General features: G+C 44.1%; 1 protein-coding gene across 1 annotated transcript in view; it reads left to right on the top strand.

Moving 5' to 3' along the window:
- The window catches only part of cm (AP-3 complex subunit carmine), a 140062-nt gene that overhangs the window by 69211 nt on the left and 49054 nt on the right, over positions 1–21797 (top strand). Inside the window, exons 8-9 of the mRNA XM_065447681.1 lie at positions 6770–6875; positions 17089–17247. Of these exons, the coding sequence (XP_065303753.1) occupies positions 6770–6875; positions 17089–17247 (265 nt within the window). The remainder of the gene's footprint in view (positions 1–6769; positions 6876–17088; positions 17248–21797) is intronic.

Consider the following 21797-nt stretch of genomic DNA (forward strand, 5'->3'; position numbering starts at 1 on the left):
CCATTTTAAGTTATATGAAAAATAACACCCAGGTATCTGAACTCGTTGACATGGGTCAAGTAGTTACCGTTATAACTGTAAGAGAAATGCAGCGGATTCTTTTTGTTACTGAAGGTCATTACAAGTGTTTTAGTGAAATTAATTTTCATTTGCCATGTGTTACTCCATTCACAGAACAGTAAAAACACTTTTAGTTCCTGTTGGTCATGGGCGTTAGCAACGTTACGATAAAGCACGCAGTCATCGGTATATAGGCGTAACTTCATTGCAGTGTCATTAATAACATTTCGTAATATTCATATCCATGCGAATATTCGATCATTTTGAAATATCTATTTTTTGAATCAAATACAAATATTAAAAATATAATATTCGAACTTTTCAAATATTCGCACATCCCTACTTTTGGACTTTATACAGAACATCACGGCGACTACGACAGTGAAAGTTTATCCGGTGTGTGAATATAATTTAACTCTCTCCTACTATGAGGTCTTGTAAATACTCACATAAGGCCGTCACTTCAGTGAACGATTCTTCATGGCCACACGAAGTTTATTCTAGTGCAACTGTTATTAAAGGCAATATATTTGAGTGGAGTTTGAAAATCTGGTTGCGCGCCCCCCCCCCCCCTTCCTCTGGAAAAATGAAGACTTTCTGTCTATGCTCACAGTTTTACACGTGAGTGGGTGTGGATGGGGACTATGTTCTGCAAGCTGAAAATAACTTTTGAATAACAGTGCCTGCTTGGCCTAGTCGTTGCTGTCATATGATGATTGGCCATTTAAATGGCGTATTGTGACAGACACGTGGCCAGGCACATACGTGATTTGAAGTACAAGTGCACTGATGGTGGCACAGTGCATATCCATACATGCAAGTTTGCTTCTGCGCTGCATCAATTTCTACCCTATTCTGAATAAAAATGTGCAACAAGCATTTAGATGTGCCTTGAGGCACATCATGGTCTTGTGGTAGGGTGCTGCGGGCTTTCAGAGTTAGCATTGCGATCAGTGTCTCAAAGACCATCCCGCAGCTTGAGTGGTTTGTGAGTGGTTTGAGAAGCCTTTCTTGACTGTGACGCTAACATTAGGGTCTACGTTTTGCTAGTGGAAACGATTACTGATGATGACACAACCTTGCAGATTCTACAGTCGTTCTGGCAGCTCGAAGCAATGGGCATCACAGATTCTGGCGAACCTCCCTCTCCTGAGTTCATTGCACGGTTCTGAGGAACAATTCGCAAGAAAAATGGCAAATACATTGTGGCGCTGCCTTGAAAGAAGATCAGAAACACCTACTTGGAAGCAACCGTGATACCGTGCTCGCACGTCTACAAAAAGTGGCAAAGAGGCTATCAATGAATGAAGGATTATTGGAGCGATACAACGCAGTCATCCGATGATACCTGGAGCTAGGACATGCTGAAGTGGTACTTAAGAGTATTCCTATTGATCGGGCCACCTATTGTATGCCACATCGGGAAGTTATACGAGAGGAATCATCGCTGACCACCAAGCTCCCAGTCGTGTTCGACGCATCGTCACACTCTCAAGGCTTTCCATCACTCAACAACTGCCTGGATAAAGAGGTGAACCTCAACCCAGAGTTACTACAAGTACTGCTTCGCTTTTGGTGGTTTCCGGTCGCAGTCAACTCGGATATCGAGAAGGCATTACAAATTGAGATATAGGAGACCGACCGAGATGCATTCCGGTTTCTCTGGTTTGATGCCATTCCCGTCACCCAAAACAGTAACATTGTCGAATGGCGTATGACCAGGGTACCATTTGGATCAACATCAGTCCCTTTCTTGCTCATGGCGACTATTCTCACCACTTGGACAACGCTTGTGAGGACAAAGCGCTTGCTTCTATTTTGAAGAAGTCCTTTTATGTAGACGATTTACTGGTGGGTGGAGAGACATTCGAAGATGGTCTGAGCATCTATGAGCGATCTAAGGCAATTATGTGAGATGCAGGCATGAGTCTCAGAAAATGGAAGACCAATAACCAGCAACTACAGAACATTTTCGACAACCATGAGGAGCAAGTGGAAGGTGCATCAAGTGAATCAACTGCAGTTTTGGGAATGCAATGGGATACCGAAACTGATTCCTTCAAATTTCCTTCCAAATCTATAGCCCAATACTTAGCCTCAGCTCATCCGGACACAAAACGTTAACTTCTCAAGGCTGCTTCCCAAATTTTCGACCCTCTTGGTATTCTCTCGCCTTTCACCGTCACTGCAAACCTTTTGTTTCAGCACCTGTGGGTTTTAGGCCAGTCTTGGGATGACCAGTTACCAGAGGAGACCAAGACAACATGGACAGCATGGTGCACAGACGTAATCCAGCTTGGCTTCATCAGGATTTTACTCTGTGTTAGAGATGGACTATATAGAGCAGTCGAGAAGGAAGAGCTGCATATATTCGTCGATGCCAGCCTGAAGGTTTATGGAGCATGTGCCTATTTTGGAACAGTTGATGACTGCGGAAATACAGCTACATCACTAGTAGTAGCGAAGTCTAGAGTAGCACCTACCAAGATTTTAACACTGCCGAAGGTCGAGCTTATGGCTGCGATAGTAGAAGCCAGATTATTAAAATACATCCACTCATCATGGGATTCAACGCATTTTCCCTCCATCATATGGACAGACTCAACAATCACACTGAGCTGGATCTGGGGTGACCGTAACAAGTTGGGTCAGTTTGTAAAGCACAGAGTAACTGAAATCGCAGCATTTGCTGACCCACTGCTATGGCTTTACTGCCCAGGAGAAGACAACCCGTCAGATTTATTGACTAGGGGCATATGTTTAAAGATTCTACGTACATGTCGCAGCTGGTGGAGAGGACCTGAATGGTTATTCCAGCCAAGATCAACCTGGCCTACAGACTCGGACATAAGCACACTGATCTACAAAGAGTCAGAGTGTGACACGCAATATGTACTTCTTCAAGCGCTGAGAATAGTGGACACCCTGATTGACTTAAGGAGGTTTGGCAACCTACAGAAGCTCCTGCGCGTCAGCACCTGGGTATTTCCATTTGTGGATCGATGTCGTCGTATTCGAACGTCACTCGGTGGAACTATCTTGACAGAGGAGCTAAACAAGGCTGAAATGTTCTGGATCTGTCGTGTCCAGCTCAAAGTATTCACGAATTACATTGAACACCTTTGGCTTAGAGACACTGTCCAGAAACACTCCGTACTGCGCGATCTCCACTCTTGCCTTGATCACAGCAGGCAGCTTCGACTTGGTGGCCGAATTGAAAGAATGAATGCTACGTATGACGAAAAGCACCCGGTTATTCTACCACAAAGGCATCCCTTCACGGCCTTAGTGGTTACTGAGGCTCACTGTAGAGTTTTACATGGTGGTGTGGCAAGCACTATGATGCAAATTCGACAGCGTTACTGGGTTATACGTGCTCGACAAGAAGTTAAACGGATCATCAATGCTTGCTTTCTCTGCAGAAAATACAACGGCAAACCTGTAAAGGTGCAATTTGCTCCAATGACTGAAGACAGGTTTCTCACATAACGGCTGTTTGAAATTGTGGGATTAGACTTTGCAGGCCCACTATATGTAAAGCAACATGAGACTGATGAAGTTACATACAAAGCTTATATTCTGTTGTTCACATGTGCGACCACGAGAGCTGTACACCTTGAATTGACGAGTGGAATCCCTACAAGCTCCTTCTTACTAGCGTTCCATAGATTTGTGGCTTGTAGAGGAGTGCCCGCAACACTGTACTCCGATAATGCTCTCTCATTTAAGAGAGCATTGCGAGACCTATGGGACATTTGGAACACCATGAAGAGCTCTCCATTTGCATCTTTGCATCTTTGCTCTTGACGCATCACATAGAATGGAAATTTATTAGGCCAGGTGCGCATTGGTGGGGCGGCTGGTGGGAGAGACTTATCCGATCAGTCAAGTCATCTTTATGCAAAGTGCTGGGAAAGAGCAAGCTCAACAGTGAACAAACTGATGAGACTGTACTGCTGGAGGTAGAGGCAGTTATCAATTCAAGACCCCTAACCTATACGTATACGGACGTTAGAGAGCCTTCTCCACTATGTCCTGCTCATTTTCTGGTCGGGAACTCATTTCTTGCCTCTCCAGAGCGAACAAACAGTGACGATGTAGCTCTAAGTGCACAGGCTGCGCAACGTGACCTCAGCAAGAAGTTGCGATACTGCCAGAAGCTCGTGGACCACCTGTGGATCCGATGGAAGAAAGAATACCTCCTCGAGCTGCAGGCACTTCACCTCTACCCATTGCATCCTAGTAGCAAACTACAAGTAGATGATATTGTACTCATCGAGGAACCTAGCACCTCAAGAGGTATTTGGCCACTGGAACGAGTCGTGGACGTCTTCCCTGGTCAAGATGGAATAATCCGAGCCTGCCTTGTGAAAGCTCAAGATGGCAAGCTTATAAGAAGGCCAGTGTTGAAATTGTACACGCTTGAATTGGACAACGCTACTGGGGGAGCTGGAGTATGTAGAAAAAGACAAATAAATGGGGCAGGCGGGCACAGCAAAAGGAGAAAAAGAAGTTGGAACAATGAGTAGCTCTTTGTCTGGTTTCTTCACGTCTCGTTAGTTTTATACACCCCTCTCACGTCCTCTTACCATACTTACTCGAATCTAGGCTGGCCCCGATTCTAAGCCGACCCCCAAATGTCCGAAGCCAGAAAAAATGTGAAAACTTACCTCGAAGGTAGGCTGAACAAAAAAAGTGAGGACAGTGTTCACAAAATGAAAACAGCATTTATTTAATATGAACATGCCGAGCTCACTCTACGTTATAAATCTTTGCTAACCCAGACCACACGCACGCTTGTGGATGCGCGCAAGCGCTCGCGTCTACACGCCCATGCATGCGCAGGCAATGTGGCATGACTCGCACGCATCGAAACTTAGCGCAATCTCGGTGAAAAGCTCCTCTCTGTTATCGCACGCTTATTTTATCGCTGTCATCTCCTCGTTGCGGCACATGCAAAAAGCATCCCCCGTTGCCCTCCTCCAACGACGGATGTTTTTCTCACCGATGCTGGAGTCCCGCCCAGCTTGAGCGTTTGACAATGCCTCTGTGGCTAGCACAACTTTTCGTTTGAAAGTGGCATTATAGTGGCATCGCCTGTTTGGTGCCATTACGATTACACCACGCCACGGGCCACACCACACACAGATACGACACAGATCAAAATAGCAGCGTCGCTCATGTACTTCCGTTGGCTACTAGTGCGGCTAATAGTGGCTGCGATACTGACTTTTCTCGATGACGCTAGCTATTATAATGAACTAGAAATATTCTGGTTCACTATACTATCTTTGCACCGTACTTATCATTTTCAGTTACAACCTGGCGCGTTTTTTAATATCCTCGAATCTAAGCCAACCCTAGTGTTTGGCATATGATTATTTCAAAAGAACTATCGGTCTAGATTCGAAAAAATACGGTATATTGCACTAGTATTTCTGCTAAAATTTGAAGCCACTTATTCGAGCATAACTGCATTATAATGAATTCCAGACAATTTCACTTCAGTAAGTAAAACTGAACTGCGGAAAAGTGCAGCTGTCACACCCTCGGCAGATACCTACCAGTGACGTGCTATTTATGCCTCACCGTCATGCAAGTATTAAGCGAACGTCTTTATGAAGTTGGATTTCGCTGAAATGCTGTGGGCACAGCATTCTTTTGGGCACAGTGCGTGGTCTGATTGCACCTGCTCAGAGGTGCTGTTCATCTTGCTCAAGTTAACGATTAATGTGCTGTGACCACATTGATGCGTCACTGACAATGTCTTAAATAAGAGGGAAAAAAAAACTTCGACTCCTAGCTCCCCATTGCTGTAGAGGCCAGAAAAAAAGTGGCAGTAATGAGCCAAGCAAGTGCTTATGAGCGAGGATAGAAAGAAGGGGGAAAGATAAGTGGGTATCACAGCTTGGTGCGGCATTTGGCTGGTGAGCTGTTGCTGGGTGAAAAGCAAGTTCAAGCTACGCTGCCAATGCTGCCCCATTGCCTTTTTTTTTGGTACTTTTGAAGTCGAAATTTCGAGATATCCGAAGTCCGGTGCAAAAACTTTTCTTCGAAATATGGGGAGGAGCACACATGGGTTGACACTGGCCAGAAGAAACTTTTGACTTGACCGATATTTTGAGATATCAGAGTTTGAGTTAATGACGGTTTACTGCATCTGTATCTCAAAGGAAAGAACAAGTCAAGAATTCAGAATGTATGTGATGTTTCACATTTCGTCAGTGCAAAGCTGTGCAAAAGCTTAAAATTATACATAGCTCTTTGTGCTATGAAAAAGTTAAGTCAACCCTCACATTTGACGTGCCATTGGACGAAGCACTTCCACAGTGTGGTGAATCATAGGTACACATTGTAGTTTTTGCAGGAAACACTTGTGTTGTTAGTTATCCTGGTTGCACTTCTGAGTTTTGATGCTTTTCCATCCTCGCTGGCCATGGCTGTTGGCAATGACAGCACAGTGTTGGTTTTAGACACAGCTTAAAAATTGTCAAGTGCAAATGGGAATGACCACGTAGAAATGAAAGCTGTAGTTTTCAAGCTGACTACGACAAGGTGTAGTAGGCTTTAATATGGGCTCCCTGCATCCATTGATTATGGTTGACAGAGGCTGTATGGGGTAGTTGAAAAAGAATTGACTATGGTGATATGCATCAGGTGCCTGATGCAAATAAGTCTCATGATCCATCTGTGTGCATTTTTTGTGCAGTGTGGTGGCTGTTCCAGTGTATGTACGACACCAGATCAGCTTCCGGGAAGCAAGCGGTGGCCGACTCGACATTAGTATTGGACCCAAGCAGACTATGGGAAAAACTGTATGTTCACTTATGTCTCACTTTCCTTTTAGGTTTTCTTTCATTTCTCTTTTTGTGGGAGCAGGTACAGTGGCATGGTCCAGTGACCCAGTCGTACAGTAAAACCTTGTTAATTTGGATTTAATGGGTTTGGAGAGAGTGTCCAAATGAACTGAAAAGAACAACAAAATAAAAGCCTCACCAACTCAACAACTACAGAAGGAAAAATCACTGACAAATGACAGATGTATAGGAACATGGCTGGAGGGTAAGCATCAAAAAGACGAAAACTATCTCACAGACTGCCGACGACAGCAATGCTCATGACTCCTTTTAATTTTGTTTGGATGCCACCACCACGTGTGCCACGGCCTCGGAGGTTGGGTAGCACGACGGCACTGCCTGTCCTTGGAGGCGTTGCATGTTGCTGAGCTCCAAGGACTGCCCGAATTATCTAGAGTATGGCCAGATATCCAAATGAAAGAGAGTTTTATGCCGTAAAATAATGCATTTCCATCTTCAGCAGCACCACTTATGACAAGGACCAGCAAAAGAGCACAGGATCATTACCAACTTCGCCAAATTGTAATCCACATAATGTGTATGCCGGACACGATTTGGCAGTGTGTCCAAACTATCGCATTTTTTCGAATTAACTGGGGTTGAATTAACATGAGTTTACTGCATAACATTTCGCTGCTGAGCATGAGGCGTCATGGCCACACTGTGATTGAGGAATGTTGCCATAATGCTCATGATCCTCTGCAGGTGCATGCTAATATTGATTTGAGAAGTACAGTGGAACTGCGATTATACGACTTTCTAGGGACCACACAAAAACATCCTATAATCCGGGTATCGTATAATCTGACCAACAAAAATTGTGTCTGTAATACACAGTTTCGCGCTTTGCGAGAAACTTTGGCTATCAGCTGTAATACTCTGCAGGACTGAAACCCAAACCGTTTTTTTAGCGTAACATGTACTGTGAGATTTAGCATGCTGTGTCCTGCGATTCACAACCACCAGCGCACTAATACATTCTTTTCTGATCTATACACTTAAAAAATCAGTCAATTTCTTATATTTATTCAGGGTGTGTACCAACCGGGAAAACCGGGAATTCTCAGGGATTTTGAGTAGTCTGGAAAAACTCAGGGAAAACTCAGGGAATTTGTGCTTCTATCAGGGAAAATTAGCTGTAATTTTTTTAGAGGGTCAAAAGTCGCGGTAATGCTGGCTCGAGAAACAGACAGGACTCGTAACGAATCGTCGTCGGATGGAGGAGTTGCCAGTGTACAGTCAACGACCGACTTTCCGGATTCCCGATAACTCGGACGGCTTCGCGGCACCACCACGTACCCCAAAGAGTCAATGTATCATAACGTCTGAAATTTCAGACACAAGAACTCTTCGCCGTTCGATTTTCTAAACGTCTTGCGTGATCGCAGGTCCGAGACGGCATTAATGAAAACCACCACCGCTGCTATTTTGATTACCTCGCCGCCTTGAACCGGTGCTCTCGCACGCAGATCCGCTGGCAGCCGTAGCCACCACTGCGGCAACGCTAGGTCTAGCTCTTCGACGTTCGCTGGTAAGCTTCTTGTCGTTCGGTGCCGTGTTTCGTTTCTCCGCTGACAGCAATAATTTTGTCTTCGAAGCTCGGAAAGCACGGCGCATTGCATAATGCTCTTTCCCGAAAGTCTGCTTCGCCTCATTACAGTCGTGTAACGCGGTGAAGCGTAACAAGCGTAGGAAGGGGCAATTGTCGCGGGACACTATGTATTCCTTAATTTTACACGTGTGCACCCGCCCTCACCTGTCACAGTAGGAGCACCGATATGCCTAATAAGTGCACTGGCAGGCATTCAGAGCTTTTTCAGACGTACATGTGTCGATTTTAGCCCTTAAGGGCAGTAAAAGACATGAATTTATTTTTTCGGACTGCCTGATTTTTCAGAAGCTTTACCGGCCCCTAGGGGGTCCGAAAAAATGGACGTTGACTGTAAATTGACCAAGAGTATTCTTCAAATGGTCCGTGGGGTGAACACACGGTGAAAGGAGGACGAGAACAGAAAGGATCGACGCACTGAGGAATGAACGGGGAATTAAGTATGCGACCGCTTCTTTGAAGGAGCCTGCGCTCAAAAAACAAATTCTTGGCTGATGCTGAGATGCAGGTGTCCCTCATCCAAACCAAAATAAACTCTTTAAAGCAGTGAAACACAACACTGAGGCGTCTTGCGCGAGCTGAGAGTATGTCAGGACAGTTGCATGACACTGAGCATGCTATCAGTTGATAGAAATAGCTCATATTCAAAAATATTTGCTTCTGTATGCATCTCCTTTTTATTTGTGCTAGAGAATGTCCAACTCGATTTGAAAATTGTTTCGAAGACATTTTATTTGCTGTGCATTCTAATAACCCCTCCCTTATATTCTTTTTTTGAATAACATAAACACTCCTTCTTAGTATTCAAATTGGATTAAGTCTGTTTTCTTTAAAATTTTTTTCATATGCTTACTAGAGAGTGACAGCATAGGGCGATATGGTTTCAGCGCGACTTGACATAAAACATAGTTCTGCATCACTCAGGGAATTTCGCAACAGCACTCAGGGAAAACCTGGAAAACTCAGGGAATTTGGAAATGTCGACTTGGTAGACACCCTGTTTATTTATTTATTTATTTTTTTTTCACATACTCTCAAGCGCCAAGGCATTATAAAGCGGAGTGGGGTACATGCGAAAAACAGCAACGATTACTACAAGTTTATATAATGCAAGCGACATGTGCAGTGGATGTAATCATTAAGAAATCAAATAACAAGAATACAATATAGACTTTGTTTGAGCCACGCAGCAAGAGCTGTCTTTCAAGCGCAGCAACTTCCGTAAAGAGGTCACCTATGGCGACGTTGCCTGCACAGATTAATCTTCCAATTTTATTGATTCTATGCAGTACATCCGTGAATGTAGGCACAGGCATGGCAGCATCTGTGGAATTGTCCTTGTCCTAGGTGGCAGGCAACCAGCAGTGTTGGCATGATATGACCATCATTGCAAAACTGGAAACCCAACGACAGATGCGGCAGAAGTCTTGTGTGCTCTCACTTAAACAAGGCTCTGAACTGCATCCGTAAACACGTGCTTCTGGGCCGATCTGTGTGGCTAATCGTTTTGATCTTCGCACATGCTTTCACACTTTCTATATGCACTAGGGTGGTTGTCTTGACCGATCACTTTCGCAGATAGTTTCACTTTTGCAAGACTTGGCAATGGACACATCGGAGTATGCGGTCGACAGTGCTCTTGGCACCGTACAAAACTTGGCATAGTATCAAAAAGCATTGTTGGCTGTATAAGTGAACGTGTCCAGTGATGGGATCAGGTACTGCTGAGAGAGAAAGTGCAATGAAGCGGTGACGAAGGGATGAAGGCTGGTGACGGGAGGGGAAATGAATGGGGAGAGGGCAGTGAATGCGAGGGAAGGAAAAAGAGGCTAGAAGGGTGCCCGAAAACCAGCCAGAGATTTCCGCATATGAAGGAGCACTTTCCCCTTTCTGTTGGATGGCAGGGCACCAAGAGGGAGCTGCCAGTAGCTGGTGGTGCTTCTTGTGCGTTGGCTGTTGAGTCCACAGTTTTGTGCGTGTAGTCATACGAGACTGGACGTATGTAATCTAGCATTGTATAATTGAGGTTTATAATGCATGATCTCTCTGCAGACTTTGCCGGGACTACACTAATCTGTCATAAAAGCAGGGACATCACAAAATTGGAGCGTGTATAACCGGGATTCCACTGTGCATTGTTTTTCAAAATGTGTTTGCGTGATGGCATTTTAAAATGGTTATTAAAATTATATTCTCTATCATGCTTCTTCAGAAATATTGCATTTGAGGCAAACAATATGAGCAAATACAGTCTGTGTCTGAATTTTCAGACTCCCTAGGGGCTATTACAAAAACGTCACACACATACACGAGAAAAAAAAAAGGCATTCTGAAAAAATGAATGCATGTTTTTTACTGCCCCCCAAGGGCTCAGATCTCACCACAAGCACGTCCAAAATAGCTTTAAAGGCCTGCCAGTACACTTATCAGGCTTATCAATGCTCGAACTGTAACAGGAGATATCTGGTGGGTAGACACGTGCATAATTAAGGAAGACATACCGTGTTCAGTGACAGTGCCCCTTTCCGCTGTTGGTATGCTTCACTGTAATACACTGCTTATGCATGACTGTGTAACACTGGCTGATTTGTGGCAAAGCTGACATTTCGGGAGCAACATCAGGCAACGTTTCATTCTTGTCATGCTTTCTCTTCTTTGAAGCCGTTGCTGAAAATGACAGTTGGTGCCATTTCTGACAGCGGTGAATTCTTTCAATGAAAAACATGACACCGAACAGCAGGAAGCTTGGCAGCGGACATCGAACCAGCTAGGTTTAGCTGGTTCGATGTTTAGCAGCTAGGTCTAGCAGCTTAGCTAGGTAGCTAGGTAGAACCATAGCCGTCGCATTGCTGTGACGGCTATGGCTGCCAGCAGATTGGTGTGCGAGTGTGCTGGCTTGAGACAGTAAAACCACCAAATGGTGGTGGCGGTGACTTCGATTAATGCGTTTTCGAACTTGTGGTTGTGGCAAAAGGTCTGGAAATTCGGATGCCAAAGTGTTTTAGGGTCTGAAATTTCAGGCGTCCTTATGCATTGGCACACGTCATCATGAAGGCATCCAAATCATCGGGCATGTCTGAAAAATTGGTCGTTTACTGTATTCCACTTTTCAGTTATTAATAGGAGCTATTGTTGCTGTAACAGTCGATAATGTGGTGCATTCAACTGTGGTAGCGATATGTTCATATGCTGGAATTTAAGAAAGAAAGAACTAAAATGTGGATGCTTTCTTGAAAATCAGTGCTGTTTTCATGACAGAAGTGTCCCATGTGACCACGATCCTTTCATAGGGATTTGCCTTTCCAGAAAGTGCCTAGCCAGTGTGCTAGGTGACAAAAACGATATGGTCACTTAGGTAGTCGCTATATGCGTTGAGGAATGATTGAGGCAAGGTATGAAAATGAAGGTGGCATGGTGATAATGATGATAGCTGCTGCAATTCAACAATTTTGCATTTTCAGTACATTTAATTCTGCAACCACAGCCAATTTTCTCTGTGCTTTCTATTCTTTAGCTTGGCCCACTTCTCTACCACTTTGTCAAAAGGAAAGCCCTTGACATTAGGTCCTTCACATGCTGTGTGGATGAGGCAGTTTAATGACTCTTCCTTCAGGCAGTTCCTCAGATGTGTTTTGACAAGCTTCAGTGCAGAGGAATCTAACAGTCGGCTGTATGTGTTGGGAGCACAAGATACAGCACCAGCCACATGTGCAACAAGAGGATAAAATTCCTTGGTGTCAGTTGCCACGCGCAGCAGAAAATCTTATTGTGTCAGCTTCTAGAGCTTCTCAGACTCGAGCACAAAGTTGAAGAAGCCCACCCACTCTTCTGGCGCATTTGGATTTACGGCTTTCCCAGTATGGAACAGAGCATTTCCAAAACACCAGAAACTTAAATGACATTGCCTCCCACCATCTTATAGTTGCTCTCCCTGGCAAACAACATAACAAACTTTTCCGGAGTTGACTGGCTTTGAAACCTGTCCTTCAGGTTGCTGAGAAGTTTCTCAACAAAAGCCTTTCTTGTTACCTGCATCCACTCTTCAAATTATTATGTGATTGATGGTAGGATGTTGTTGCTTACCTAAAAGCCCTTAGCTTGTGTATGAAGGTCTTTCTGTACCAGCATGCTGACTGTCAATTTTATTGTATCTTGCAAAACATTGACATGCAGTGAAGTTGAAGTACTTTGGACAACCGCTAAAGTGGATGGGACGACACTGTACATCATCAAAAGTGTCCCAATAAATTTCTCATTCTAGGTAAACTTGAGCAGCCCAGCTACCTTAATTATCACCCCGCTCCTCAGCGTCTTGTGACAGATTTACTGTGTTGGCTGGCAGATTATTTGAGACGATGGCACAAGAACATTCATCGCTAAGCCAGCGTGTGTGTGTCAGATGGTCCAGTAATTTTTTGTTCACCTCACTTTGGCTAGAATATTTTTTGCACTGTGCTTGACTCAGCTGCACGAACTGAGCTTGGTGTATAGAAGCTGTAGAGGTGCTGTAGCCAATCTTTAAATTTGCCTATGTATGGAATTGACACTTAAAAACGAAAGAATAACCTTTAAATTGGTTGGTTTTATATTTGGAAAATGCAAAAAAAAAAACTTTTGTTAATTGTAACCAAGCAAATTTTTCGGAACTCTCTGTAAACAAAACAGAAGCAAGCTCTAAAGGATTTTTTTAGAAAGCGGCAGGGGGATCTGAAATAAGTTTTCTTGGCCTCACCTTTCTTCTATTCAAAAGCCTAAAAAGTGGTGACAATGACTCAAACCGGCAAGAATTTCATGGTTATTTAATGCACATTACGTACTGACCTGGAATGCCTCGTAGCACTGCTGCGTGATGTCAGGGCACGGACTCGCACCTGTCGTCTGCTGCAGTCTGGGTGGTGTCCGGGAGCCTTCTGCAGTGTTTCCATTTGTTAAGCTTTCGTTCCCAATGCTTGTATACTGGTCGTCTTAAATATATTTTTACAATGCCTTCGCTTGCAAAAATTTATTCAAAGAGTTTATTTCATAGACGGCAAAATGTTTCTCGAAAGCAACGCTACAGTGCCAACCGAAGGAGCTCTGACCAGCCCATTGCAGGTTTTTCATGCGCGGATCTACACTTTGCAGCGGTAGCTCACGTGAATAATAAAAGCATAAGCACAATAACTTAGCACATAAGAATCCACTTAGGATGCCATATCTGCCATGGTATCTATGGGCAGGACATGTAGAAGGGAAGATAACAGATGTTCATTAAGGGTTCCGGATTGGATTCCAAGAGAAGGGAAGTGTAGCAGGGAACGGCAGAAAGTTAGGTGGGCAGATGAGATTAAGAAGTTTGCAGGGACGACATGGCCACAATCAGCACATGACCGGGGTAGTTGAAGTATGGGAGAGGCCTTTGCCCTGCAGTGGGCATAACCAGGCTGATGATGATGATGATCTGCCATGGTGCAACAAATTTGTCACAACCGCTGGCTATATATGACTTCTACAACATTTACTTTTATTTTAACCCGCTAAAACATGTTTGCTCACGACGAGTAGTTCATGATATAATATCGAATTATTGCATTCAGTCACAGAAACACTCAGCAGTGACACGAGGGCTTAACTAACACTGCAGTTTGGATTCTACCAGCACCACTTGCTTCTTTAACTGCTTCTCAAAATTAGGCCATTCTTCACTGGTTAAATTTAAGTGGCGGTAATTTGAACTACAGCAAATTGAGGCCTACAGCTGTTTGCAGCATATGGAAATGAATGTACCAATGTTTATTCTCTTTTCTGTACTACATGTTCATCTGGTTTAAGCAATTTACTGGTGCATGTTGCTTGAGGAACAGACATGATGAAGCTGTTTGGCAAACTGACACAAGCTGCTCAGACTAAATATCTAGTGAAATATGCTTCTAGGACCGCGAGACTGCATCCAGAAAGAAGCTGAAGCCTCGTTTATTAGTAATATGGGACATGTTGAAGATATCAATATTCCCTGGTGGAAGTAAAAAATCACGTGAATTCATGTCATTCTTGTGGTGTCTTCCTTATGAGGCGGGTATGCGAGGTTGTCTTTTATATACTGACGTAGCAAATAGTTCTCAGTTTGTATAATTAGACAATGCAAGATCACGACATGGAGAGGCAGAAGGTGTTTGAATTTTCCTTTTCAAGGCAGCCTAAGCTGCACTGTAGTGCCTCGAGTATACTTTAGGCATTGTAATTGATGCTCTGAAGAACTGCTTCACATATTCAATTCTAAGTTGCAATGAACTGACGCCTTTCGCGAACAATATGTGCCTCACTATAATGACAGTCAGTTGCTTCCGTTGCGTGAGGGGTGTACCATACTGTCGATAAAGACATGAGGTCCACTATGAAACATTTCGCCGCTTGCAATTGATTGGCTGTCGATCTTAACCACGAAATTTTTCTTTAGAGTGCTTCCTGTTATGTTACTTTAGAAGCATACCCATACTATACATCACGCACCGTCGTGTTAACAGCCATGAGCTGTGAGTTTTCTGGGTGCCTGTTTTGGAGAATGGTGAAAGTAGTAGCAAACTTTTTCATACTATATGCCTGCCTAACTTTCCCTTTCACGCATTACTAAAGTGGCCATATTTGTCTAGAACAACTCACCAGAGGAATAAGAATCACGATGAAAGTTTCGCTGGGTAATGTCCTTCTAACACGAATTTATAATGTTGACACCAAATACCAAAATTTCTCTCCCACGTAAAACTCACTGTCTCTCATAGCTAAGTAATAAGGAAATGGTAAGTGTTTAGAGGAGCATCATACACAATTCCACATGTTGAATTCACAGACATTCTAATTAAGAAAAACTTATGGACAGACATGGCACATATATGCATTGCAAAACCAGTAGACCGCTTCATACCTTGCATTATCCAAGCTGCAGATTTTCTCAACTCACGCGGCTTTAAAGGAAAAACTGTGGTTCAGGCATGGCAGCAGAAAGAAGCAGACATATTCTTCAATAAGTACGACTCAAGCCACCAATACCCCAAGCATGCACGAAGAGAAAGAGCGCGCGCGGCAGCCGAGCGAGCGAGAGCAGCCAGCATCCTGTCCGTGATGCCACTCACGAGAAGGCGCCACTCCAACTCCAACTCACTGCTAATTGCACGTTGTTCGATAATTTGGACTTCCTCTGCATGAGCATGTGTTATTCTGCCGCTGACTGGAGCATTGAGCACTATGTTTCTGCTTTTTTATGTCGCCAGTGGCTCCTCGAAATCGAAACTAGCAAAGTTTAGTTAATCCGGCAGCTCTCGACCACACCCAAAGCAAGAGACAAATTAGCTGCTACGTTCAATTCCTTAGTTAACATATCTAACAATGTTAAGAAGGTGTATGACATACGGTGCTGCACCTCTGCAGGTCTTTCTCAGTAAGTGGAACTCCTGTTAATCAAAACATATTTATGCAGTCCCTTGAGGTTTTGTTTAAGAAGAATCTACTATACTTGAAATTGGGGGAAAAAAACTGAGCAATACCGTAGAAGTTGGCACAAAAAAAAGTGAACAGCAGTGTAAAATTTTGTTGAAATTAGTCAAACACAGATGGTATTTCAAAGAGTCGTGTTCTCCCTTGAGCAAGAAAGACAGCACTTGTTTAGGTGCCAATGATTGAGTGCAGCTGGTTTCCTTCAGGAACTACAGTTATGAGAAGTGTGCGTGAGAAGCTGTGAAACTTTCTTTAGAGTATTAGAAGTATAAGGTGGGATAGGGTATGTGGAAACTGTGTCAGCACCTAATGGACTGCTAATTTTAGGATACTGTAGTCCACAACTGCTGCTTTTGGATGCTTGGTGGAGTTGGTCACTTGTCTCACAGTGGGTCAGGATGGGGAGCAGAGTCAAATACTTTGGCATGATAGGAGGAGGTGTTGGGTTTGCTGGGTAGCTGGAGTAGAAAGAATATATTTGGGTATCATCACTTCCAAGGATATGGTGCTGAATGACAGTGGTGATGAAGTGGTGGTGTGTTTCTGTTCTTTGGTGTAAACACTCGCCTTTTGGAGTTGCATTTGGAAGTGTAGTCGACAGCACATGGTGGGGTCATCCAGTACTCGTCGAGGATGCCCTTGTGTTTTTTTTTCTGTGTGCATTGTTTGCTGGCCGGGCACTGTGCACGTGGCCAAAGAGTGTTGAGCTTTGGTTGTTACTGTGCCGCCTCCAACAAGGGGACTTGTTTTCGCGGCAATAACTGGCTCCAGAGACCTCCCTTTTTCGACCACTGTTGATCACTTCGTCTCCATCCTTTTGTGTGCCTCTGTCACGTGCAGGATGTGGATAAAGTGGTGCTGTTGGGTTGAACCTTAGAATGCTTGGGAACTGTCTTTAGAGCAGCTAAAGCATGATCTTTTGCTGTCCTTCACCATAAGTAAATGTTTTCAGCTTTAGTCTTTTCAACCTTGCTAGGGTTTGACTTGGGTAAGCGAGTTGTGCGAACTGAATGACGCAGTGTGGTGAAGAAGGGGTAGGCATTTGTTTCTGTTCATTTATGAGACTTCATTCTTTATGTGCAATGATTCCAGGTCGATGAAGTGGTCCTGGATGTGCCTCTGTGTAAGACAGTGCTGAATGTGACCCTGACAGCAAGCCAGGGCAAGTACAGCTTCGACCCAGTCTCCAAGAACCTCATCTGGGAAGTTGGGCGTATCGAGCCAGGACGGTTGCCCAACCTCCGTGGATCAGTGAGTCCCTTTGATTCATTTGAAGCCGTTTCATTTGCAGAGTGAGGATATGCTGGAGCAGGAAGTTTTCATTGGGGAACTTTTCCACATTGCCAAGTAAATTCTGTGACTGGTGAAATCACAGAAGCACTTGCAGAGCAGGAAGCAGGTATGGGGAAGAATGCCAGCAACCTCCAGGATTGCCACAAGGAGGTATTGTACTAGCGTGCTGTCAGCACTGTCTGGCACAAGGATGGGAATAGGCCCCAATGCTCTGATCACTTGTGACCAGACTTGCACACATTACAGAAAAAAAAAGTAACCAATTACAGTTACAGTTACTTCATTCAAAAATGAAATTGATTACAGGGACCAATTACTGCCCCACAGAAGTAATTGAGCAATTACTAGAAAGTAATCAGCGACTTTTGCGCTAGTACTTTCATCCCAACTTTTATTAAAGATATGCTAATGTACAGTGATTAGAATGGACTGGTCTGGCTCTTCCAGTGCATCTTCTGCAGCCCATCACACATTATCTTCATTAACAATTGCTTTTCAAAATTTTTGTGCGTTATCCTCATCAGCTGCACCAGCATATCAGCAGCGACAATGAGAACTCACTCTTTGTGAGCACAGGAGGGAAGAGCAGTGTTGTAACATACTAGCATTGGATGGTGATATTAGTGAACAGAGAGAGGTTGGGAACTATCCAGTGACAAGCTAAAAAAAAGAAGTCTAAACTCATTGAACATGAGCGTGGTGACATGACGGCACTTATGCCACATAGAAAGGTGAAACCATTGTGAGATGAAAAATGTGGTGCTGACAATGCAGCCTGTACGACCTGCCTTTAGTACGAGAGAAAAAAAATTCTGCAGAGTACCATTGATGATTGTCGGTGTAAACGAATAGCTAGATGTTTTAGAAAGCTACTCACTTTATTAAAGGCATTATGCTCTTCAAGGCATATATTATTTGTTAGAGTGAGGACATATGCATCATAGTGTTACGGTGTAACACTATGATGCATGAACGCGAGGTTTGGCATAGCGATGAAGACAACGATGAGGCTGCTTGCACATGGGCTGAATCAGACATCTTCTCTTGCCCTACCTTTCTTGTAAATATGTTGTAAATATATATCCTCCGTCACACTTTGGTGGAGGTATGGGGTAACCTTAGTCAACAATATTTGTGTTGTCTCCTGCGGTGTGAGTGCTGGCATGGAAGGTGACTGCTGCCCTCCTCTGTAGCAGCCACCATAGGGGAGAGGGTGGCGGGAGGAGGGCCGCCCTTTCCAAGCACTCCACTACAACATGCCATGCTCCCTACAGGGAAGCAGAAAATAGCACCTCTTTCCTCTTTGCAACCTTTTTTGCCCTCTCAAATCTTCGGACACCCTAAAGCTCTTGCACAACAGCACGTGCTTCTCAAAGAGCTGTAACAGTTGGTGTAGAACGACGAACACGCCCTTTGTATCAGCGGCAGGGCCGGATTAAGAAAAGGGGGCCCTGGGCTAATGCACATGCAGGCCCTCTTTCCCTATACTGACCCCCCCCCCCCCACCTCTCATCGCCTGCTACGCTACTGGAAATATGGCATGTTTCATTTTAATTCCACCGAATTAAAAAGAGCGAAGTGCGATCAACGGGATTATTATTATTATTATAAGGAAAACAACAACACTTGCTTGAAACGCGTGCTGTTGTAAACACCAACACATATGTCCACTTTGTGATTAATCTGCATTCTGTTTTCAGCAAAACCTATGGCTTTAAGGAAAAGTTTAATGCACTCAAGACGAACAAGAATGGAGAAAAGACAACACAGCTCGGACGTCGATCCTTCTGAAGCTAGGCTTTGTTTGCATCACTAAGTTTAATCCCGTGAGGAGACGCATGGTTGTATCCAAAACATTATTTATAAAAATTCAAGCATCAGACTGCAGTAATCGTTGTACACGTTACTCTACAAATATGCAATAGATATATATATAATACTTAAGGCAATACAAACACCATAAAAATGCACTAGAATACAGATGAAAATTACCAAAGTAATTACAAAACAATATTTGAAAATATTTTTGTTAAAGGTAAGACAAGCAAGGACGACACCAAATAAACGAGGCGCTATCGAAAACAACAAAAATACAGTTCTTCATGAGCACGCTAAATATCACAAGAAGAACAAACATGAGACGAACAACGAAGATTTGCGTATCTTGAATTACAGTGCTCAGCGTTTCATTGGCAACGCGGAGGCTGGGAGGCGACACGACGAACTTATTGGAACTATTGATGTATAGCGCAAACAGTCCTGTTTTAAAATGGCATCTTTCGCGCCTTCGCTTTGGCGAAATCAGATATAGTCTGTTCGAAGGATAGATCACGGAGGAGGTCACTTTCAATGGACATGATAGCAAGCGAGCTCACCTTGTCGTCAAGGAGGCTCGAACGAAGGCGATTTTTTATCAGCGACAACTTGGAAAACGATCGTTTGGTCTCACAGTTTGCCACGGGTATGCCCAAGTACATTCGCAAAGCAATAGAAAGGTTCGTAAAGACATCAATAAGCTTTCTTTTGTGCAGAAACTTCATTATTCACAGGGGACTCATGTCCTGGCACACAGAGTTGTGCAGAAAGTTCGCAAACTGAACGATTTCAGCGGAAAATGCTGGCTCCAAATCATTTTTGTAGGTTTTCACTAATTTTTAGGGGGGAGGCTACCCTGGAGACCGAACTTTTTATTTTTTAGGATATCCGGATGAAACTTTTACGGTACATTCGCACCACCGAACTATGAGGAACTGCAAACTTTCATGAAGATGTGTTTATTAGTTCCAGAGTTATTGAGGTCTAACTAGGTGGTTCATGTATGTGCCTGAGGAAGAGCCTGAAGAAATGTCAGAACATTGTAGGAAGCTGAAATTCACTGTGATGGTCCCTTGATAGATATCCCAGGGGCTACAGAGCCCTTTTATTTAATTTCCGCTCCAGAAAATTTTAAGACAACCTTGAATTTGATGTAGCCAGTAATGACCACATTAATCAACAGTTAATTGCTTATTATAAATTAACTGCACCAGCTTTCAAAAAAACAAGCCTGTTACCCCCTGGCAAAGTCATTCAGGCACAGAATTAAAAAAAAAAACGGTATACAAAACTGAAGAGCGGTTCGTGAGATATTGCCTTCCCCAGCACTACTAACGAAAAAATCCATTCCGAGAAAACAGGCCTTAAAGTTAAACACCTGTGTTTTTTATTAGAAAGCTCCTGCAGAGCTTCAAATTAGCTCTAGGGGCTCCAGGCACACTCAATGTGCCCGATTTTTGACTGGCGACAGTCGACAGCACAGTTCCGCCGCTGAAAAGCATCTACGCAGTCGGCACTCGCTGCGGAAGTTTGATGCTCGTACAAGACGTCCATATCGCGCTCCCGCGCACCGAACATCTGCACTGTCGTGGGCTTTGCCAGCATCGCGTGCAGCAAAGGACTAGCTAAAACAAAACAAAAAAAAAGCTGATAAAATAACCTAAAAGATAGCCTAAGGCGATGAGCAGCTCGCAAGCAAGCGTCTGTTGAGGCGGACGGAGCAAGGGGCAACAAGGACGCGAGTGGGCCAGTCTAGAGGGTGTTGGGCAGGCGCGGCATCAAATGAGCAGCCGCCGCCGCCCGCGCAGCAGCCAATGGCAGGCGAGCTTTAGCCCACGGGATTTGAACGCGCTGCTTCGGCCAATCAGCGCTCCGCATCACAGTGCGGGAAAACGCCACTAGCGCCTCAGCCACGCCGACGATGCCATTTTGCAAGGCGGCAAATCAGAGAAAAGTAATTCACGGTCAAAATGACACCAAGATGGCGCAGGCAGGCCGCATGGGCCGGGAATGGCACGCATGCGAAGTTTGACTTCATTTTGGCATTTGCACGTGTTTTGTGGGCCGCAGTAGCCTCAAAAGTAGCGTTTTTTTTTTTTATTTTGCGGTTGAATTAGATGCTAATAATTACAGAACACGTAGCTTATGAGACATACAACCCCCCAATTTTTTTTTTTTTTCAAAAATCGACCTTTTCGCAATTTTTCAGTTTTGGAGGGCCGTGTTTCTCCTTCTCAGCCTGCTGTGCCAGAGAAGCCTCGCTCCCAACTTCTGTCAGCAATTTTAAGAACCCGAACCTTTCACAGAGTTCAGTGTAGGCAGCCTTTCGCACTCGCAACGTAGAGCCTAGACTGTCAAGCACAACATTGTAGGTCTCTACGATAACCTTTTTTCTACCTTGTAGCACTATCGCTTTTTCCATCCGGTTGCTTACTCAAAACGATGCGTTTGCCCTCATCCTGATAACATTGATTAGTACTTAGCGTGCGTGCTGTCTCTTCGAAGGTATCAAAGAGAGGTTGCAAAGAATTAAAAAAGCTTTCTAGAGAGCTCAGCAGGTCTACAGCAGTTGAAATGTCTAGGCCTGGTTTCTGAAGTGCTACGCTCGTTTTGTCAAAGCGCTTCAAGATTTCACTCCAGAAAATCGCGATGAATGCAATCTCTAGATTTGTCATTTTCTTGAAGAGAGTGTG

Source organism: Dermacentor albipictus, unplaced genomic scaffold, assembly GCF_038994185.2.
Source record: "Dermacentor albipictus isolate Rhodes 1998 colony unplaced genomic scaffold, USDA_Dalb.pri_finalv2 scaffold_14, whole genome shotgun sequence".
NCBI classification, from domain to species: Eukaryota; Metazoa; Arthropoda; class Arachnida; order Ixodida; family Ixodidae; genus Dermacentor; species Dermacentor albipictus.